A 22,139-nucleotide genomic window follows, 5' to 3' on the forward strand; every position below is an offset into this window, starting at 1 on the left:
TCATTTAACATATGCTTGGTCCCAGTGTTTGTTTTTTTGTAAGGTATTTGTGCTCTCTATCCCCAGAGTCTGGCTAACTCTGCTTATTGTTTTTAATGGTTTTGTTTGAATCTGTTCAGTTTCTAAGACACATGGTTCAGTTAGACCTCTATAAGACTGACACGTTAAAGGGACTCGGTCACCTGAATTTGGAGGGAACAATTTTCAGCCATGGAGGCGGGGTTTTCGGGTGTTTGATTCACCCTTTCCAAATTTGTTCCCTCCAAATTCAGGTGACAGAGTCCCTTTAAGTGAGCAGTAACAGGTTCTTGATGGAATCTCATCGGTTAGTGGTCCTACTACTAGATCAAAGTGAACTCTGTGAGGCAGCGACTGGTGGCATTTGCGAGGGTCGCTATGTGTCCCCCAGGATGCGCTCAGAAGCGTATTAGATCCGCTGGAGTGCCTTGTGGTCACAGCAGGACGCCTGTAGTCACAAGGCAGAATAAAAGTAAGCATGAACCTGGTTAAATTATTTGTCCAAGAAGTTGTTCAGGAAAATCCGGCATGGGATTTTTTTTGCAAACGAACTGAAGTAAGGTAGTGGAGCCGGTCCATTTCCTCTAACTCGGATCTTGCAAGTGTCCCATGGCTACAGATTCCAGTTTAGAGAAATACCCTGCAAGAAGGGTTTGGGTGTGTCAGTGTGGAGCTTGCAGCAAGCAGAGCAGTTGCTCTGCAAAAGTTCAGTCTGTGTGAGGGAACACAGAGCTCAGCAGAGCGAACTCCTGGCACCCAGCAGCATAATCTGCTGATGCAGTCATCCTCGGCAACCGGACGCATTTACAGACACTATTGTTTCCCGGCTGCAATCCGGAGCATACCGTTGTGTTTCGTTTTTAAGTTTGGACATTACAACTACATTTTACTTTGCCTTTATTGGGTCACTGCCTTAAAACTGCATAGCGAGGACACTGCTGCACTACACCTCATGAAATCCAACATAATATACAGTAGACTCAGTGCAAGTCATTTACAATTCCAATGTGACTTCCTTTCAGTCATGGAGATTTCTTACCCATTCCTGCAAATTATGCTACCTATTGCTCCACAAGGAGAAGTCTGTTGTAAGTTCTGACCAAATCTTTCTTCCACAAGGTGGTCTCTGCTTTACACATCAATCCTATGTAGTCTTCCATAGTGTATTGTACATACTGACAAAAAAATAGCAGGAAACAGATTTCCTTGAATATACAAATGTCTTTATTAAGGATATTCACTGTATGATTTTGCTTGACACCATAAAATTACTAAGTGCATTGTAAAAGCAAAAATAAATCAGTTTGGTTATTTAGCTTTTAAGATTTTAGATAAACCGTTTCATGGTTTGCTATATCTAACTAACGGTGAAAAACTTACACTGGAATATGGCCTGTCATTGCATGTTCCTGAGGAATAGGGTCACCCATTTATATTACAGGGTTGGCGATATGGCATTTTCCTCACATTGAAGAATGTCAATACCCTCAACAATGCAACATGACCAAATTGTTTTCTGAAAATCGATCATCAAATCAATTCATATTTGACCAAACTATTAATAAAATATGAAACAAAAAAATATGCACGTGTGAAAAAAAATCTGGATTCCAAATAACTGCAAATTAAGTTAAAGCTACAGTATTGTTTTAGAAATCATACCGATACTATTTTCCAGTTTTAAAAATCCATGGCATAAAAAGCACTTGAACTTTAATCTATTTTAAATACCCTAACATTCCTCAACAATCTGTACTCAAATAACGAAATCTGATATTATTTTGATTAAAACTTATAAATAGAACCTTTTCATAAATCAGATGCTTTATAATGAATATAAATCAAACATTTCTTAAAATATATATTTTAAAGAATTATATTTATGGTTAGGCAAGACTGTAACAGGCTCAATTGACACAAATGTGTTGAGAAACCATCAACAGTTCTTGAAAAAATGTCCTTAAAATGAAAGTTTTTTGTGTTTTTCGTTTTAAAACTTTCATACAAGTGAGTAGACTGCAGAGAACAAAATGCAGTATAAATGATGGCTTGGTTGTAGTGTTTAGAGGCCTCTGTCAACCATGGCCATTAGAAGAGTCTGTTTCCCCGTGTATTCTTCTAGGGGTACAGCATATCAGTCTCTCTTGAGGTGCTCCTACAATCACTTAAGAGGATTTAAAGCTGGCAGCTTAGAAATCAGTCAGACGCAGGAAATCCAATCGGAAAAATTGAATCCCGACAAAAACTGGAGAATTCACATTCATGAGATATTTCCTGTTTCTTGGGGTGGCTCCTTTGTATCGGTGCTGTCAAGTATTAAAGGAACAAACAGATGGGAGTCCTTGAAATCACTGGCTTGCAGAATCCACCTGAAAAATAAAATATCAATAATAATCAGAACATGTTATGAGCACGTTTATTTCATTAGAATGCAGTTTTCTCCCCTCTTCTTTGCATTGTTGCAATTTGAGAGTCATAACACTTTTTTTAAAAATTCACATAGCAGTATGACAGCTTATTTTTATAGAAAGAATGCATTGTATATGTTAGTAGCACAATGTTCAAATTCATATATATAATTTATCCATTAACTTTATAAAAATAAACTTTTTATGGCATTCACTGTGCAGTACAAAAAAACATTTTATTCTATGGTCATCATAACTGTAGCTATGCCAATTATATAAAACTAGATGGTGGCCCGATTCTAACGCATCGGGTATTCTAGAATATGCATGTCCACGTAGTATATTGGCCAGCCACGTAGTATATTGCCCAGTCACGTAGTATATTGCCCAGCCACGTAGTATATTGCCCAGCCACGTAGTATATTGCCCAGTCACGTAGTATACTGCCCAGCCACGTAGTATATTGCCCAGCCACGTAGTATATTGCCCAGCCACGTAGTATATCGCCCAGTCACGTAGTATATTGCCCAGTCACGTAGTATATAGCAGAGCCGCGTAGTACGGTATATTGCCCAGTCACGTGGTATATTGCCCAGCCACATAGTATATAGCAGAGCCACGTAGTATATTGCCCAGCCACGTAGTATATTGCCCAGTCACGGAGTATATTGTCCAGCCACGTAGTATATTGCCCAGCACAGAGCCACGTAGTATAGAGAAAAAAGAAAAAAAAAACCATATACTCACCTTCCGAAGTCCTGCTATACTCACCATCCCTTTAGTGGTTCTAGGCTCCTGTAAATTTTAGGGATGGCATAAAATGTAGGTATTGTGTGAAAAGTGGATGAGAGAAAATTGTATTCTTTCGTGAAGATGAGATATTCATCCCGTGCCCCTATCATAATATCACGGAGACACTCAATGTAATGGACTATGGGATCCAACAATAGTATTTCATAAGTGTATCTCTTTGAAATCAGACATTGTCAGGTACTTCGGATGGTCCATAAGTACAAGGTTACCACCTTTGTTGGAAGGTTTTAGGATTGTGTCAAATATATCTACACTCATCATATCACTTTGAGAGGGCATTTTTCTACTTTTGTTTTTGAGATTTGTAAATGTACCTAATCCTCTTTCTCCCCAAGTAATCCCAACAAACCCTCCAAATTATCATCTCTGAAGCCTAATTTATGATATAGCTCCCTGTTATTATATTTGAATAACTTTCTCCGACCTCTGGAGTCCTGTCATTTGTCTATAGGGTCTACCTCTATTCTTGTCTCTATTGCAGAATGTTTATCTATCTAAATACCCACATGAAATGTATCATAATTAGTAGGATCTTTAGGTGGGGCAATGAATTTTATGTTCAACAAATTACACAATTTACATCAGTAAAGATACTTAAAAATTTTTTAAGGGAACACTTGAATAATTCATTACTCCAAATACTATATATGATTTGAGTGGTTTATATGGTATTGGCAAACACCATGACAATTTGTTTTATGACAGGTAGGTAGCATATATTAAAGTGTTTTAGAGATCTTCAGAATAGGTTGATATGTGTAGGTTCACGTGGCCAAGAACATTATTTCTGGCCACTGGATAACTTGTACCCTACATTTTCCCCTCTACAGACTCTCCCTGGTTCTCAGTTATTTCTGCCTTAGAAAGATAAGACTGGCTGCTACAAGGTCTTCAATATATAGTACACAGAAAATATGCAATAAAGCCTACTGAATATGATAAAATTGTGCCATATAGTAACACAAATCAGTGAACTAGTAGTAGTACAAATAATGTCCAAAGGCATCTGAACCAGTACCCAATGGTCAAACTGAAGAATGTGAACTTAAAGATACATAGCCAAATATCTAGTTTTATTAAAAAAATGTAATGATGTATAGGTGTTTACTTATTATACAGATATGGACTTTGAAAGCAGTCGGTATCTAAAAACCTTTGGTTTATGTACTCATTTTTCAATAGAAGTGTGCTGCCATCTTTTGGACAGCATGGCTCATCAATGATCCGTTTGCCCCACGCATGCTTCTAAAGCGCGAGCAGAGAGACCAGAAGGGTGCTGTGGAGTGACGCAATGCCACTAGATGTGTCAGGAAATGGCCGCTACTTTTCACCGATAGTCGGAGTAGCAAATAATATACATTTCTTTTCTCGTGGTATTAACAGCCTTTTCAGTGATTTGTAAATTACTTATATTTATAATATGGCTTATGTTTTGCCAATAACATATTAAAATAAAAAATGAGTGGGGTAATTTTTTTGTGATAAGTACTCAAAAATCATTTGCTTACTTTGGTTCTTTCAATGGGTAGAATATCTTGAGAAGTTCAAGCACAACTGCAGCTCCTATCACCCCAGCAATAAGGACCTGTGTAATATTCACCAGGATAGGATACAGCCGCGACCAGATAAGGCACAATTTGTCTCTAAGTTCATCTGCAAATTCGCACATTACCTAGAATGGAAAAAAAAGTAAAGTAAGATTCCCAAACAATTTGGGTTTCAATCTTTGACTGAACCTGTGTTATAATTCCCCTGGTAACTTGATTCTTCATGTCGGTATCATTATGGAAAAACTAAATGTATATCTTTTTTACATTTTACTGCCAAAAAAAAAATAAATATATACAGGTCCTTCTCAAAAAATTAGCATATAGTGTTAAATTTCATTATTTACCATAATGTAATGATTACAATTAAACTTTCATATATTATAGATTCATTATCCACCAACTGAAATTTGTCAGGTCTTTTATTGTTTTAATACTGATGATTTTGGCATACAACTCCTGATAACCCAAAAAACCTGTCTCAATAAATTAGCATATTTCACCCATCCAATCAAATAAAAGTGTTTTTTAATAACAAACAAAAAAACCAACAAATAATAATGTTCAGTTATGCACTCAATACTTGGTCGGGAATCCTTTGGCAGAAATGACTGCTTCAATGCGGCGTGGCATGGAGGCAATCAGCCTGTGACACTGCTGAGATGTTATGGAGGCCCAGGATGCTTCAATAGCGGCCTTAAGCTCATCCAGAGTGTTGGGTCTTGCGTCTCTCAACTTTCTTTTCACAATATCTCACAGATTCTCTATGGGGTTCAGGTCAGGAGAGTTGGCAGGCCAATTGAGCACAGTAATACCATGGTCAGTAAACCATTTACCAGTGGTTTTGGCACTGTGAGCAGGTGCCAGGTCGTGCTGAAAAATGAAATCTTCATCTCCATAAAGCATTTCAGCCGATGGAAGCATGAAGTGCTCCAAAATCTCCTGATAGCTAGCTGCATTGACCCTGCCCTTGATGAAACACAGTGGACCAACACCAGCAGCTGACATGGCACCCCACACCATCACTGACTGTGGGTACTTGACACTGGACTTCAGGCATTTTGGCATTTCCTTCTCCCCAGTCTTCCTCCAGACTCTGGCACCTTGATTTCCGAATGACATGCAAAATTTGCTTTCATCAGAAAAAAGTACTTGGGACCACTTAGCAACAGTCCAGTGCTGCTTCTCTGTAGCTCAAAAGTGGCTTTACCTGGGGAATGCGGCACCTGTAGCCCATTTCCTGCACACGCCTGTGCACGGTGGCTCTGGATGTTTCCACACCAGACTCAGTCCACTGCTTCCTCAGGTTCCCCAAGGTCTGGAATCGGTCCTTCTCCACAATCTTCCTCAGGGACCGGTCTCCTCGTTGTACAGCGTTTTCTGCCACATTGTTTCCTTCCAACAGACTTACCATTGAGGTGCCTTGATACAGCACTCTGGGAACAGCCTATTTGTTGAGAAATTTCATTCTGGGTCTTACCCTCTTGCTTGAGGGTGTCAATGATGGCCTTCTTGACATCTGTCAGGTCGCTAGTCTTACCCATGATGGGGGTTTTGAGTAATGAACCAGGCAGGGAGTTTATAAAAGCCTCAGGTATCTTTTGCATGTGTTTAGAGTTAATTAGTTGATTCAGAAGATCAGGGTAATAGGTCGTTTAGAGAACCTTTTCTTGATATGCTAATTTATTGAGACAGGTTTTTTGGGTTATCAGGAGTTGTATGCCAAAATCATCAGTATTAAAACAATAAAAGACCTGACAAATTTCAGTTGGTGGACAATGAATCTATAATATATGAAAGTTTAATTGTAATCATTACATTATGGTAAATAATGAAATTTAACACTATATGCTAATTTTTTGAGAAGGACCTGTATATAAAATAATAACAATAATAATAAAAAAAAAAAAAAAAAAATTTATATATATATATACACATATATATATCTCCGATTCTAACGTATCGGGTATTCTAGAATACGTAGGTAGTATATAGAATAGCACAGGCTACGTACTATATTACACAGTGACGTAGTATATAACACAACCGACGTAGTATATAACAGAGTTACGTAGTATATAACACATCCACGTAGTATATAACATAGCCACATAGTGTATTGCACAGCTACGTAGTGTATTGCACAGGTGCGTAGTATATTGGTCAGCCACGTAGTATATAGCAGAGCCACGTAGTATATTGTAGAGCCACGTAGTATATTGGACAGTCACGTTGTATATTGCCCAGCTACATAGTGTATAGCACAGAGATGTAATATATAACAGAGCCCACGTAATATATAGCAATGTGGGCACTATATGCGTGGTTAAAAAAGACTTAAAATAAAAAATAAACATATACTCACCTTCCGAAGGCCCCATGAAGTCCTGGCGCCTGTGTGCGGTGCACGCAGCAGCTTCCGGTCCCAGGGTTGGTATGAGCTCAGGACCTGTGATGACGTCGCAGGTCCTTCTCGCATAGTATCCTTGGCACCGGAACCTGCCGCTTGCACTGCCGAGGACAGCGCGCGACCTCGGAGGGTGAGAATAACTTTTTTTAAATTATTATTATTTGTAACATTAGATCTTTTTACTATTGATGCTGCATACGCAAAAAAAAAGTTGGTCACACAGGGTTAATAGCTGCGTTAATGGAGTGCGTTACACCGCGGTCCGTTAACGCTGCCAATAACCCTGTGTGAGGGCTGACTGGAGGGGAGTATGGAGCGGGCACTGACTGCGGGAAGGAAGGAGCAGCCATTTTGCCGCCGGACTGTGCCTGTTGCCGATTGGTCGTGGCAATGGTCGTGGGCGTTTTGCCATGACCAATCAGTGACTTGGATTTCCATGACAGACAGAGGCCGCGACCAATAAATATCCGTGACAGACGGAAGTGACCCTTAGACAATTATATAGTAGATATATATAGATAGATCTACTATATAATTGTCTAGGGGTCACTTCCGTCTGTCTGCCCTTCTGTCTGTCCTCCTTTCTGTCACGGATATTCATTGGTCGAGGCCTCTGTCTGTCATGGAATCCAAGTCGCTGATTGGTCGCGCCAGCTGCCTGTCATGGCTGCTGCGACCAATCAGCGAAGGCCACAGTCCAGAAGAAAATGGCCGCTCCTTCCTCCCCGCAGTCAGTGCCCGGCGCCGCATACTCCCCTCCGGTCAGCGCTCACACAGGTTTAATGGCAGCGTTGACCGCGGTGTAACGCACTCGGTTAACGCTGCAATTAACCCTGTGTGACCAACTTTTTACTATTCATGCTGCCTATGCAGCATGAATAGTTAAAAGATCTAATGTTAAAAATAATTTAAAAAAAAATAAAAAAAAAGTTACTCACCCTCCGGTGGCCCCCCGGATCGAAGCGGTTACCGACGCTCCTCGGTGACCGCTCCATGCATTGCGGTCTCTCGAGATGATGACGTGCAGTCTCGCGAGACCGCAATGCACTCTTCAGACCGGAGCGCACGAGGAGCGTCGGTAACCGCTTCGATCTGGGGGGCCAACGGAGGGTGAGTATATAACTATTTTTTATTTTAATTCTTTTTTTTTTAACAGGGATATGGTGCCCACATTGCTATAGACTGCGGGGGCTGTGCAATATACAACGTGGGCTGCGCAATATACAACGTGGGCTGGGCAGTATACTACGTGTACTGCGTGGGCTGCGCAATGTACTGTGTGGGCTGGGCAATATACTACGTGTACTGCGTGAGCTGGGCAATATACTACGTGTACTGCGTGGGCTGGGCAATATACTACGTGTACTGCGTGGGCTGGGCAATATACTATGTGCACTGCGTGGGCTGCGCAATGCACTACTTGGGCTGCGCAATGCACTGCGTGGGCTGCGCAATGCACTGCGTGGGCTGCGCAATGCACTGCGTGGGCTGCGCAGTGTACTGCGTGGGCTGCGCAATGTACTGCGTGGGCTGTGCTATACACTACGAAACATATTCTAGAATACCCGATGCTTTAGAATCGGGCCACCATCTAGTATCTATCCATCTATCGAACTATCTATGGTTTATAATGGATTTCATTAGGCAAGCACGCCTCTGAGGTGCTGACTCTTTCACAAGGAATCTATACACCAATTACACAGGGAGTACAATTACAATAAAAAGCCAACAAAAAATCGTATGTACGCCAAAATGGTATTAACGAAAGCTTCACCTCATTATGCAAAAACAAGCCTTCAAACAGGCCGCATGCTATTGCGAGCATGGCTGGCAGCATCTACTTACAGCCAAAGATAACAGACAATACTCTGTACTCCTCCTTCTAGACCTGTCCTCGGCTTTCGACACAGTTGACCACTGGCTCCTACTACAGATCCTCTCCTCCTTTGGCATCAAAGACCTCGCCCTATCCTGGATCTCCTCATACCTTTCCAACCGCACATTCAGTGTCTCCCACACTACCTCCTCATCCCACCCTCTCTCTGTTGGATTCCCCAAAGGCTCTGTTCTAGAACCCCTACTCTTCTCAATCTATACACTTGGCCTGGTACAACTCAAAGTCCGATGGATTCCAGTAACACATTTATGCTGATGACACTCAGATCTACCTTTCTGGCCCAGACGTCACCTCTCTGCTGTCCAGAATCCCGAAGTGTCTATCAGCCATATCCTCATTCTTCTCCTCTCGCTTCCTCAATCTCAATGTGGACAAATCTGAACTCATCATCTTTCCTCCATCTCATAGATCTTCCTTACCAGGCCTATCTATCGCAATTAATATCACGCTTTCCCCCGTACCGGAAGTCCGCTGCCTCGGAGTAACCCTTGACTCTGCCCTGTCCTTCAAACCGCACATCCAAGCTCTTTCCACCTCCTGTCGCCTCCAGCTCAAAAATATCTCCAGAATCTGTCCTTTCCTCAACCGTCAATCTACTAAAATGCTTGTGCATGCCCTCATCATATTTGTCTCGACTACTGCAACATCCTTTTCTGTGGCCTCCCTGCTAACACCCTTGCACCTCTCCAGTCCATCCTTAACTCTGCTGCAGGACTAATCTCTCTCCTCGCTACTCCTCCGCTTCCCCCCTCTGCAAATCTCTGGCTCCCATTCCCTCAGCGTATCCAGTTCAAATTACTAATACTGACCTACAAAGCCATCCATAACCTGTCTCCCCCCATATAACTCTAAACTAATCTCCCGATATCTTCCCTCATGTAATCTCCGGTCCTCCCAAGACCTCTTTCTCTCCTCCACCCTTAATCGCTCCTCTCCCAACCGCCTCCAAGACTTCTTCCGAATATCCCCTATCCTCTGGAATGCTTTGCCCCAACATGTCCAAGTATCAACAACATTTGGATCCTTCAGACGGAACCTGAAAACCCACCTTTTCAGGAAAGCCTACAGCCTGCACTGACCCCACTGCCTCCTCACCACTACCGAAGCTACTGCCTCACCAACACTGGAGCTCCTGCAACCCTCAACCTATTGTCTTCTTCCCCACCATCCTGTAGAAAGTAAGCCAGCAAGGGCAGGGTACTCGCCCCTCCGTATCAGCCTGTAATTGTTAGTTTGCTTACCGTGAGTGATATCTTTAATTTGTATGTAACCCCTTCTTGTGTACAGCACCATGGAATCAATGGTGCTATATAAATAAATAATTTATGGACTTGTCTCCCATTGATCACATCTGGGCAATCACTTGTTGGCAACTGCAAAGGTAGCAGCCAGCAGCAGATTTTGATGATTTGTGCGCCAAAAGTGCATTTAGTGTGGCCGAACAGTCCTCAGACAACCATTAATAACCCCAATGATAGCAATAAATGTGTGTAAGTGTGGGGATTTCTGTGTGTGATGCTCATACTGCACACTGAACATTAAATTGAACATTTAATTTTATTTTTTCATAATTTGCATTAACACGTCTATCCAACCTGTGATTTTCATAATTACACAACTTTGCCTTCTTTTAGTTGTAACTTCAATGTTGAGTAGTATAACAGAGTCCAACGTAGGCCAAAAAACACACTTATGCTCTACTGGATGAATGACAGGTTTATTTATATATAGTGCTAAAGTTTACTAGTATATAGCCAATCAGACACTGCAAAGTCAGTACACAGAGCAAGAGCAAGACATCGCATACATCATGTCACCTTATAAGAAGAGGCTGGAATAACGGCTCTGATTGGAGTTTCTGGGAGTTTGCCAGGAAATGGCTCCTCATCAAATGTAGTGTTCTGTCCCACGCTGTATTCTCTGGTCGTCTGTTGTGGAACACTATCCCCTGCTGTATCAGAAAGCAAAAGCCAATTGTAGTTTTCACCTTTGAAACTAAAATATTTCACCTGCTAATCAGATACCATGCACAGATTTTTCCATTTTTGCTAAACGCTCACATTTACATATTTCAGATCATTCAATCAATTTTAATGAAGATAAGGGCTTATTCAAAGGCTACATCTAACATATGTAAATCGCCCCCCAAAACCTAGTAACTGGTGTAGTCACCCTTGGCAGTATCAACAGCAATAAAATATTGTCGATAACATGTGAAGGAACTTTGTTTGGCCGCTTCCAATGCAATGAGAACACAAGGTCACATACTGACTAACAGGGTTTTCTGATAAAGCGCTCGTTCCATCAATCATGATGATTTGTTCAGGTCCTCCAGAAGCAAAGCAGCAGCACACCAAACTATCAATATGTTGCTATGATGTTTTTATGGTGTTATGCAGTATTAACCCCTTTCTGCCATTAGACGTACTATTCCGTCCATGTGGGGTGGGCTTTACTTCCCACGGACGGAATAGTACGTCATAGGCGATCGGCCGCGCTCACGGGGGGAGCGCGGCCGATCGCGGCCGGGTGTCAGCTGCTTATCGCAGCTGACATCCGGCACTATGTGCCAGGAGCGGTCACAGACCGCCCCCGGCATATTAACCCCCGGCACACCGCGATCAAACATGATCGCGATGTGCCGGCGGTGCAGGGAAGCATCGCGCAGGGAGGGGGCTCCCTGCGGGCTTCCCTGAGACCCCCGCAGCAACGCGATGTGATCGCGTTGCACCGGGGGTCTCCTACCTCCCTCCCTGCAGAAAGTCCCGGATCCAAGATGGCCGCGGATCCGGGTCCTGCAGGGAGGGAGGTGGCTTATTTTCGCCATATTTCCATTTTTTTCACAAATAAACGCAGGCAATATCAAATAAATTTTACCACTATCATGAAGTACAATATGTCACGAGAAAACAATGTCAGAATCACCGGGATCCGTTGAAGCGTTCCAGAGTTATAACCTCATAAAGGGACAGTGGTCAGAATTGTAAAAATTGGCCCGGTCCATAACATGCAAACCACCCTTGGGGTAAAGGGGTTAAGTGTACACCACATGTAATGGGACTCATGCCTTCCACTTTTGACTAAATAGTCTATAGAATATTATCCTAAAATCCGTGGGAGAAGTTTATCTAAATGTTTTTTGGCAAGTATGAGACAAGCCTCTGTTTTTTCCAGTCAGTAACGGCTTATAACCAACCTGTGAATGCTATATTCTTACACTTAACCATGCAAACAGTGGCATGTAAAAGTATGGGCATCCTTGGCCAAAATTACTGCTATTGTGAAGAGTTACACAAGTTCAAGATGAAATGATCTCTAAAAAGGCTATAGTTAAAGAGGATATATTTCATTTGTATAGGCACAAGAAATATGCAAATGTTTGGGCACCCTTGGAGATTTATCTGCTCAAATAACTTTGACAAAGGTTTAGGCTCTTAATTAGTCTGTTAGGGTTATGGCTTGCTCACCATCATTGTTAGGAAAGGCCAGGTGGTGTATATTTCCCAAAAAGAGTAGCCATGAGTTCTTCTAATCATCTGCCTAGCACTCTGAAAATGAAAACGGTGCAGGCCCACAAAGCAAGAGAAGGCTATAAGAAGATAGCAAAGAGGTTTCAAGTTGTCCTTTCCTCAGTTCAAAATGTAATTAAGAAATGGCAGTTAACAGAAATAGTAGAAGTCAAGATAAAATCTGGAAGACCAAGCAAAATTTCAGTGAGAACTGCTCATTGGATTGCTAGAGGCAATCAAACCCCTCGCTTGACTGCAAAAGACTGCGGGTACTTCGGTTTCCACCAATATTCCCTATACTGATAGGGAATTTAGATAGTGAGCCCCATCAGGGACAGCGATGATAATGTCTGTATAGCACTGTGGAATTAATGGCGCTATATAAATGAGATAAATAAAAAGCCGTCTACCAGGAAACTTTAAAGCACTTCATGCATTTTGGAGATGGAAATTTCATTCTACAGCAAGACTTTGCTCCTGTCCATACTGCCAAAGGTACCGTACTGGTTTAAAAACAACAGTATCACTGTGCTTGACTGACCAGCAAACTCGCCTGACCTCAACCCCATAGAGAATCTATGCGGTATAGTCTCATCTTCCTCTTGACACCAGACCCAACTATGCAGATGAGCTGAAGGCTGCTATCAAAAGCAACCAGGGATTCCATAACACCTCAGCAGTGCCATAGGCTGACCGCATCCACGCCACGCCGCACTGATGCAGTTATTGATGCAAAAGGAGCCCGACCAAGTATTGAGTGCATTTAATGAACATACATTTCAGTAGGCCAACATTTCGGATTTTAAAATCATTTTTCAAGCTGGTCTTATAAAGTATTCTACTTTACTGAGATAATGACTTTTGGGTTTTTATTGGTGAAGAGCCATAATCATCAACATTAACAGAAATAAACACTTAAATAGATCACTGTTTGTAATTACTCTATATAATATACGAGTTTCACTTTTTGTATTGAAGAACTGAAATAAATTAACTTTTTAATGATATTCTAATTTAGTGAGAAGCATTTGTATGCGTCACCTTTAACGTAAGGTCTTTTAGACATCATTTCATCTTCTACCTCTTAACGGATCACAGCAATAGTAATTTTGACCAGGGGTGAGCACAAATTACATGCCACTGTATTAAGGCCTGCAGTTTCTCGGAAGTTCCCGTGTTTTTGCTTTATATTTAACCTAATGAGTCAACAGTTTTCTCTTAGTGGAATTCTGGTAAGCCAGATACCCCTGAGAAGGCTCTCCAATGTTCCAAGTTTTCTCTCTTTTTGGTTAACAAGTTTCACTGTAGTTTGCTGGAGTCCCAGAGCCATAGTAATGGCTTTCTAACCCCTTTTTAGAGTAGTAGATTTCAGGTATTTGAAGCTCTTTAGAACGTGGCATCATGTGCAGATTTTGAGACTGTTTTCACATATGTCCTTGAGGCTGAACAGCATTTCTCCTTCCTCGTAAACTTCTTTTACTAAGCCATGCATGACCTAAAAACCTGTTTAGATATACAAATAAAGCGAGAATCTAAGAAATCTTACCCGATTCCGGGATGTTTGGAAAGGTAAATAAGACATCATTGTCCCAAGGAATGGAGAAGAGGTGCGAATCCTCAAGTTTCAATGTTGAAGTTGAATACCAAAAAATTTCCATACGTCTATTAACTATCAATTCCATTTCCGCTACTTGACTTTCATTAACCTATTAACAATAGTGGACAATGATAATTATGTAGAGAAAAATCATTTCTATTCAATGGATATTGACCACTTATTAAAAAGAACCTTATTTATAGAAGATTCTAGCATAGAAATTGCAGCGCTCTCAAGTGCATGTTATTACCAGGATACATTTCAGTATATGGTGAAGTTAAGATACTTCATATATATTAAACTTAATTAAATATGTAATATTAAACTGCTTAAGCTGGTTTCTTACATCTGACATTCACAGCCAAAGTAGGTACGGAGATGTGCAGACTGGCTGCAGATCATAGTGAATATCGGACATTTAAAACCAGCCTTTACTGAAGAAACACAGACCAAAGTGTGCGCTTTTTTTTTTTTTTTTAACCCCAGCTATAGAGTTACAATCCATCCACATGCCTCATAAGCCAAAAGGAAAAAACTCAAGGTTTTGTTTTGGAACACAGAAATGAAATGCACATGGAAAAGTGATCGCTTATAAAAAGGAACACAAACTGAAGGAGAAGGGCTCATTGACTTTAATAGATCCTTCAGGCTTTCGCTTCTTTAATCGGAACAAGACGTGCTGCCTGTTGGACGTATTCATTCATACACAAAAAATTAAATAGCCCCAAATATAGTAAATGGGGCCTTGCGCCTTCAGTTAGAATCCGCTTTGCAAAGGAACCTTTTCTCCATTCCAAAAACAAAACTTAAAACCAAGGTGTGAACACAGCCAGATTTTTCCATCTGCTGTCCATTTTTTCTTCCGGTTAAGACTTAAAGGGTTTGTCCAGTACTAGGACAACCCTTTCTTGGTCAAAATGATCGGCCCAGATAAAACCTATACTCCCCTTCCGTGTCGGCGCCGTTCCTGCGGTGTTGGCACGCGGTCTCCTGAGGTTCATGTGAGATTGGGCGCTGTTGTCAAGTCTCACAACAATCAGCGCTGACATCACTGTCCTCATCTCCTGTCGAACTGAGCAGGAAGAGGAAGTCCCAGATCAGCCACAACCTGGACTTCCTCTTATGTTCTATTTGACTGAAGGCGCGGCCAGCAACGCCGGTGTCACGTGTCACAACAACCGTGAACGTGAGCCCCGGGAGACGGAGTGCCGACACAGCGGGAACGGCACCAGCATGAGAGGAAAGTATAAGTTTATTATTTTATTGGGGTCAAGCAAATGGTATGACAAAAAGTTGTCCAAGTAGTGGACAGCTACTTTAAAGCAGGGCTGTGGAGTCTGCGTCCATTTTGGAGGTGTCGGAGCAAGTAAAAAATAGATTGAATCCGACTCCTAAAATTTATAATAAATTGGGCACAGTAGTTCAATGCTCGAAATGTTTTCATAATAATTTGGGAAAGTTATAAAATGTCTTATAAATGTCTGTTCTATGAATCTCGGCAGCACTTTATGTATATGCTCAGTAACGAGGCCGTGCTGTGGAGTCAGAGTTGTGGAGACAGAGTTGGAGTCTGAGTCGGAAGTCAGGGAAATTGAGTAGTTGGAAGTTGGAGTTTTGGCTTACAGACTCCACAGCCCTTTAAAGAAGCACATCAAAAATGTTATCCTTGACATATTGCAATCACCATATTATATAGTACTGTATACTTACAATTTTGCCCCTCTATCCAGTTTATTGTTCTCTTTTCCATTAAATCTATGGCATCTCATGATTAAAAACAGACTAGCTGAATCCATCTAAGCTCTAAACTGCAAAAGTCTTAGGCAGGCGGGTAAGAGAGGAGCAGCTAGGTCAGGAGTTGAAGAGGGGAATGATTTTTACAGGGAAAAGAGAATTCCTGTTCTACATAGAGGAGAAAAAAATGCACAGGGTAGAATGGCAAAATGAGCAATGAGTACACCGTGCTATATAATATGATGATTGAAATAAATTAAGAGGATAAAAACTGTGATGGGAGGAGGAGTGCTTCTTAACCTAAGGAAGACCCCAGTCAAGGGTCAGGCAAAATAATGCATAATGAACAATTTGCCATAGTGCAGCTAGAGCTGTACCTATAGTCCCTGCACCCAAATAAGACATAACATTTGTCATTATATTAAAAGGAGCTCTAAACTCGCACACTGAAACAGTCATTAAAATGTGCAATACACAGTCTGTTACATCGCTAATATATAGCTTGCAACGTGTCTGTATAATAGAGCTCACTAGACTACTATACATAAAGTATATACGTTACATAATCTGGTTTTCCAATCAACAAAGTTCATTTTAATCAATAGATTTTGGAATAAAAACATGTTCCGCAATTCCTCTGCTGAGATAATCTTATAAATATGCCCTTGTCTGCCCTTATTCATACACTCAGGTCAACTCTGACACGTGGTAAGGTCTTTAATATCAGACAGCGTAGGACCGTCCCGATAAGGGGCACTTTGTCGCGTGGGATGGCTTATATGCTATTTTTGATCAAAAATGCTATTACTAAGAACCCTGTGTTATTTAAATGCACTTTTGCTTTTTTTACGGTAGTTACAGAAGGGTTTTTGCTCATTTTGTTTCTTGTAGGTTCTGTATGCTTTATGGCCAGTGTGAACATGCGTTTATGTGCTGCATGTATTCCAACTTAATCCAAGCTCAATTTTTGTGTTTTATTCCATGTTCCTGTACAGTCAGACACGGCCATTACACAGTACACAGCAGGGGCACATTTATAAGTCTACGTTCACATTAGCGTCGCGTCGCCGTTGCAGCGGCGACGCAGCGGCGACGCACGGAAAAACGCGTGCAAAAACGCGCGCGTTTTGCGACGCGTGCGTCGTTTTTTGCCGAAATCGGACGCAAGAAAAATGCAACTTGTAGCGTTTTCTTGCGTCCGACGCTAGCGTCTAAAACGACGCACGTGTCGGAAAACGCGTGCAAAAAGACGCATGCGTCCCCTATGTTAAACATAGGGGCACGTCGCCGCTGCGTCGCCGACGCAACAGCGACGCACATTAGCGTAACGCTAATGTGAACGTAGACTAAGATCTCAGCACAGGAACATTTTATTTTTTAAACACATCCAATTGTGGAAATTATTATTATTCCAATATCTATTGATTAAAATCAACTGTACAATTAAGTTTGTTAGTGTCTCCCCCTTCGATGTAGGCTACAGCGCTGAACCCACATCTTTCCCCACACGTCAGCTGTTTTGAACAGCTGTGGGTGGAATCGCGGCTTAAATATGCCCATCGGTAACCCCAGTCATGTGATCACAGGTCACCGATGGGTTGGCATGAAAACCAGAGGCCTCCTACGGCCCTCTATGGCTGTCACTGCCAGCATGCTATGAGCGCCACCCGATGGTCGACGCTAATAGCAAGTCAGCAATTCTGCTACATGCAGGGGAGCTGATCGGCTTATGACAGCTTTACGTCTCCCATGGAGACTATTGAAGAATGAAAAAAGTTAAAAAAGTGTTTAAAAAAAAATAAAAATTAAATATATATATATATATATATATATATATATATATATATATATATATATATATATATGTGTGTATATATATGTAAAACGTACAAATCATTCCCCTTCGCCCCATTCAAAATAAAATAAAAAATAAAACTTTACAGATACACATATTTGGTATCGCCGCAATCAGAATCGCCCGATCAAAAAAAAAAAAAAAAGGATTAACTTGCTAAACGGCGTAGTGGGAAAAAAAAATATCGTCAGAATTACGTTTTTCTGGTCGCCGCAACAATGCATTAAAATGCAATAATATGCGATCAAAAGAACGTATCTGCACCAAAAAGTTATGAATGAAAAAGCCATATCGGTGCACAAAAAATAAGCCTTCACCCAACCCGAGATCATGAAAAACGGATACGCTATGGGTCTCGGAAAAGGACCCAATTTCTTTTTAAACAAACTTTGGATTTTTTTTTCCACCACTTAAATTGAAAAAAAAAACAAAAAAAACTATACATGTGTGTCTGAACTCGTAAGGACCTGGAGAATCATAATGGCAGGTCAGTTTTAGCCTTTGGTGAGCATTGTAAAAAAAAATGGCCATATTGACGGAAAAATAATGTTATGGCTCTGGGAAGGAGGGGAGCGAAAAACATACGCAAAAACAAAAAAGGGTTCTGTCTTGAAGGGGTTAAGAATTCACCTTGCAGGATAGTATAAAAAGGTATAGACTCTGGAATGATCATTTTATATTAATTTACCCTAATTACATACTAGTTAGTATTGAATGGGATTGGTGTAGATCGGAATACAAGATAAAAGGCAGACGGAATTTTATCTTTTCACTGTGAATCTTGCCCCATAAACTCATTTATAAAATCTGAACACAGACCTTTCTGATACACAGTACCTAGACCCTCTTTTTTTCTATGAAGACTTCCACTTTTTCTCAATGGAATATAAGAAAAACTAGTGTGAAAACCACTCCAAAGACCCAAAAATGACTAACCTACAGTCTTTTTATTGCAATACCGCCTGTGTCTGCCCATACTATACAGCATTGCAGGGCCATGAACACGCATACAGGTTTGAAAAAGATCCAGCAAGTCTGAAATGTTTCCTTTTAATTACTATACCCTAATGAAGATTAAAAGAGAATTAAAGGGGTTGTCCCCTTTTACGTAATTCCAGTCCTGAGGAGCAGTTTGTTTGGCCCAGGATTGAGTTTGCGATGCTGCTCCCGGCATCGGATATGTCGACAGCCATTGTGAGCTTCATGGCTTTGAGTGGGATTTTCCGCCTACATTGGCAGAGGCACTGAGCTCACCGATTGGCTGTCATGCTGTAGCGAACACCAGATATTGGCAGCAGTGCTGGAGACTCAGCAGTCGCCCCAATTAGGGGGAGTAAAGCGCTGCGTTTTTTCATAATACTCTGGACTTGCGTATTGGCATTTTACAAAAAAGGACAACCCCTTTAGCATTTTCACCTATTCCTAGCATAGGTGTTAAGAGTCTGACTGCTGGGTGGTGAGGGCCACTACTGATGGGAACAACCAAACATGAGAACCAGAATCCTCTGTCTCCCTTACAAATGAAGGTGTTCACACCCCAATTCTGTGACAATTAACCCATCAGTGTCTGAAGGCATTTTGTGGAGATCCTCCGCGCTGCTGAGTTATTGAAGAGTTCAATTAAAGTATGTTTAATTAATATATTTACGGTTTTTGTTCTATGCATTTCGAAGTTACAAACACAGGTGGCTGTTTCCTGAAGAAGTGCTTGTAACCTTGAAACACGCAAATATATTTATTAAATATACACTTGCATTGACGTCTTCAACAGCTCAGCAGGGCGGAGGATCTCCACAAATTTTCTTCCAACACACATTTGATGGCTGCCCTGTGATAGTGTTCACTTGGTCAGAGAGAGCTCTGCCTGAACTCAGCTCATATGTCTGCGTTCAGACAGCACTCACTCTGAGCAAATGAATGTGATCAATCAGAAGCTGGGGAGGTCTATAAAATACAAATTGAGAGGATGTAGCATGGTCCTCATTTAAGGCCACAGTCCTCCTTAATGACTTGTACTACATCCCATCCCACTTCATCCCAAACCTCACCACAGTGTTCATCCCAACCCTAACCCATCTCTTCAACCTATCACTAACAACTGGTGCTTTCCTCTCAAGCTTTAAACATGCCTCAATCATACCTATCCTCAAAAAGCCCTCTCTTGACTCATCCTCTGCATCTAGCTATCGCCCCATATCACTTCTCCACTATGCCTTAAAACTACTGGAACAACACGTCCATCTTGAACTGTCATCCCACCTCTCTTCCTGCTCCCTATTCGACCGCTTTCAGTCTGGTTTCCGATCGCATCACTCCACTTAAACTGCCCTAACTAAAGTCACCCATGACCTATTAACTGCCAAAGCCAAGCAACACTACTCTGTCCTCCTCCTACTAGACCTGTCCTCTGCCTTTGACACAGTGGACCATTCCCTACTATTACAGACCCTCTCATCTCTTGGCATCACTGACTTGGCCCTATCTTGGATTTCGTCGTACCTAACAGACCGGACATTCAGCGTCTCCCACTCACACACCACCTCCTCACCTCACTCCCTATCTGTTGTAGTCCCGCAAGGTTCAGTCCTATGGCCTCTGCTCTTCTCCATCTATACCTTTGGACTCGGACAGCTCAGAGTCCCATGGCTTTCAGTATCATCTCTATGCCGACAACACACAGATCTACATCTCTGGCCCAGATATAACCTCCTTACTAAACCAGAATCCCACAATGTCTCTCTGCTATATCATCCTTCTTCTCATGTTTCCCCCCATCTCACTCGACTCCCCCAACAGACTGATCCATTAAAGTAAATGGCTGCTTACTCTCCCCACTCCCACAAGCTCGCTGCCTCAGGGTAATCCTTGACACTAATCTCTCCTTAAAACCACACATCCAAGCCTTTCCACTTCCTGACGACATCAACTCAAAAATATTTCCCGGATCCGTACATTCCTAAACCAAGAATCTGCAAAAACCCTAGTCCATGCCCTCATCATCTCCCGCCTTGACTACTGCAACTTCCTGCTCTCTGGCCTCCCCACTAACACTTTCCCACCCCTACAATCTATACTAAACTCTGCTGCCCGACTAATCCACCTGTCTCCTCGCTATTCCCAGCCTCTCCCCTCTGTCAATCCCTGCACTGGCTTCCCATTACCCAACAACTCCAGTTCAAAACCCTAACCATGACATACAAAAGCCATCTGCAATCTGTGTCCTCGATACATCTGTGACCTTGTCCACTGGTACTTATCTGCATGCAACCTCCGATCCTCACAAGATCTCCTTGTATACTCTCCTCTTCCCACAATCGCATGCAAGATTTCTCTTGCGCATCACCCCATACACATCAGACTCTCGCCTACCGTGGAAACCTTCAAAAAGAACCTGAAGACCTACCTCTTCCAACAAGCCTACAACCTGCAGTAACCACTGATGCATCAAACCACTGCACAACCAGCTCTACCCTCACCTACTGTATCTTAACCCATCCCTTGTAGATTGTGAGCCCTCGCGGGCAGGGTCTTCTCTCCTCATGTACCAGTCGTGACTTGTATAGACTAAGATTATTATACTTGTTTTTTTATTATGTATACCCCACCTCACATGTAAAGCGCCATGAAATAAATAGCGCTATAATATTATTATTATTATTGTTATTAATAATAATTTTGAGAAACACTCAATCCCAAGGATGCCGTTTCACCACTTCTCATGATAAACGTTCTGTGAACATATTTGGCTTTAGGATGTGCTTACCTTATTACCACCAATAGCGACTACCTCCTGCTGAACAATTATTTGTGTTCTACTGTAGTTCATAGGGGTGTGGAGGACAAGCAGACGCACGCTGACCAACCCATTATGTGTGATTTTCTGTGGCTCACCAGAGGGCTCGTAATCCTCTGCAACAAGAAAAAGATGCATTCTGATTAAATACTAAGGACAGCAAGTGCTAGTGACTTAAAGACAAACTGACAGGTAACTCATAACGTTATGGAGGCACAACAAGGTTTACTGTATTTTTCTTACTATAAAAATCATTATTTGGCAAGAAAAATAAAATCTTGCCAAAAATGTGGGAATAGTATTGTCCAGAGCAAACTTCCTCTCTGAACTGGTAAAAAAAAGTCCTTAATTGTGAGAGGTTAAACCATGGATACAGGGGAGCCGGTCATGCAGTAAACGATGGCTGTTTTGCGCCTGTGTAATGGATCCAAGTATCATACCAAGGCAAGTGCCACCTCCTCACCTTCCTTGCTGGATCCTGTAACTTGTGAAGCTCTTACCTCCTTATTGCACATTATTTACTCATGGGAATATTGACTCTTTCGTTTATTGATATTG

The 22,139-nt window shown here is 41.7% G+C and overlaps 1 protein-coding gene across 1 annotated transcript in view; it reads right to left on the bottom strand.

Annotated features, from left to right (window-relative positions):
• Positions 1-1,219: 1,219 nt before the first annotated feature.
• Positions 1,220-22,139, bottom strand: part of GINM1 (glycosylated integral membrane protein 1) — a 60,363-nt gene continuing 39,443 nt past the window's right edge. The window contains exons 4-8 of the mRNA XM_069725890.1: positions 21,552-21,697; positions 14,149-14,308; positions 10,911-11,044; positions 4,748-4,911; positions 1,220-2,387 (exon numbers count right to left, since the gene is read on the bottom strand). Coding sequence (XP_069581991.1) covers positions 2,279-2,387; positions 4,748-4,911; positions 10,911-11,044; positions 14,149-14,308; positions 21,552-21,697 — 713 coding nt within the window. The 3' untranslated portion in view covers positions 1,220-2,278. The remainder of the gene's footprint in view (positions 2,388-4,747; positions 4,912-10,910; positions 11,045-14,148; positions 14,309-21,551; positions 21,698-22,139) is intronic.

The sequence above is a fragment of the Ranitomeya imitator genome, chromosome 5 (assembly GCF_032444005.1).
Source record: "Ranitomeya imitator isolate aRanImi1 chromosome 5, aRanImi1.pri, whole genome shotgun sequence".
Taxonomy (NCBI): domain Eukaryota; kingdom Metazoa; phylum Chordata; class Amphibia; order Anura; family Dendrobatidae; genus Ranitomeya; species Ranitomeya imitator.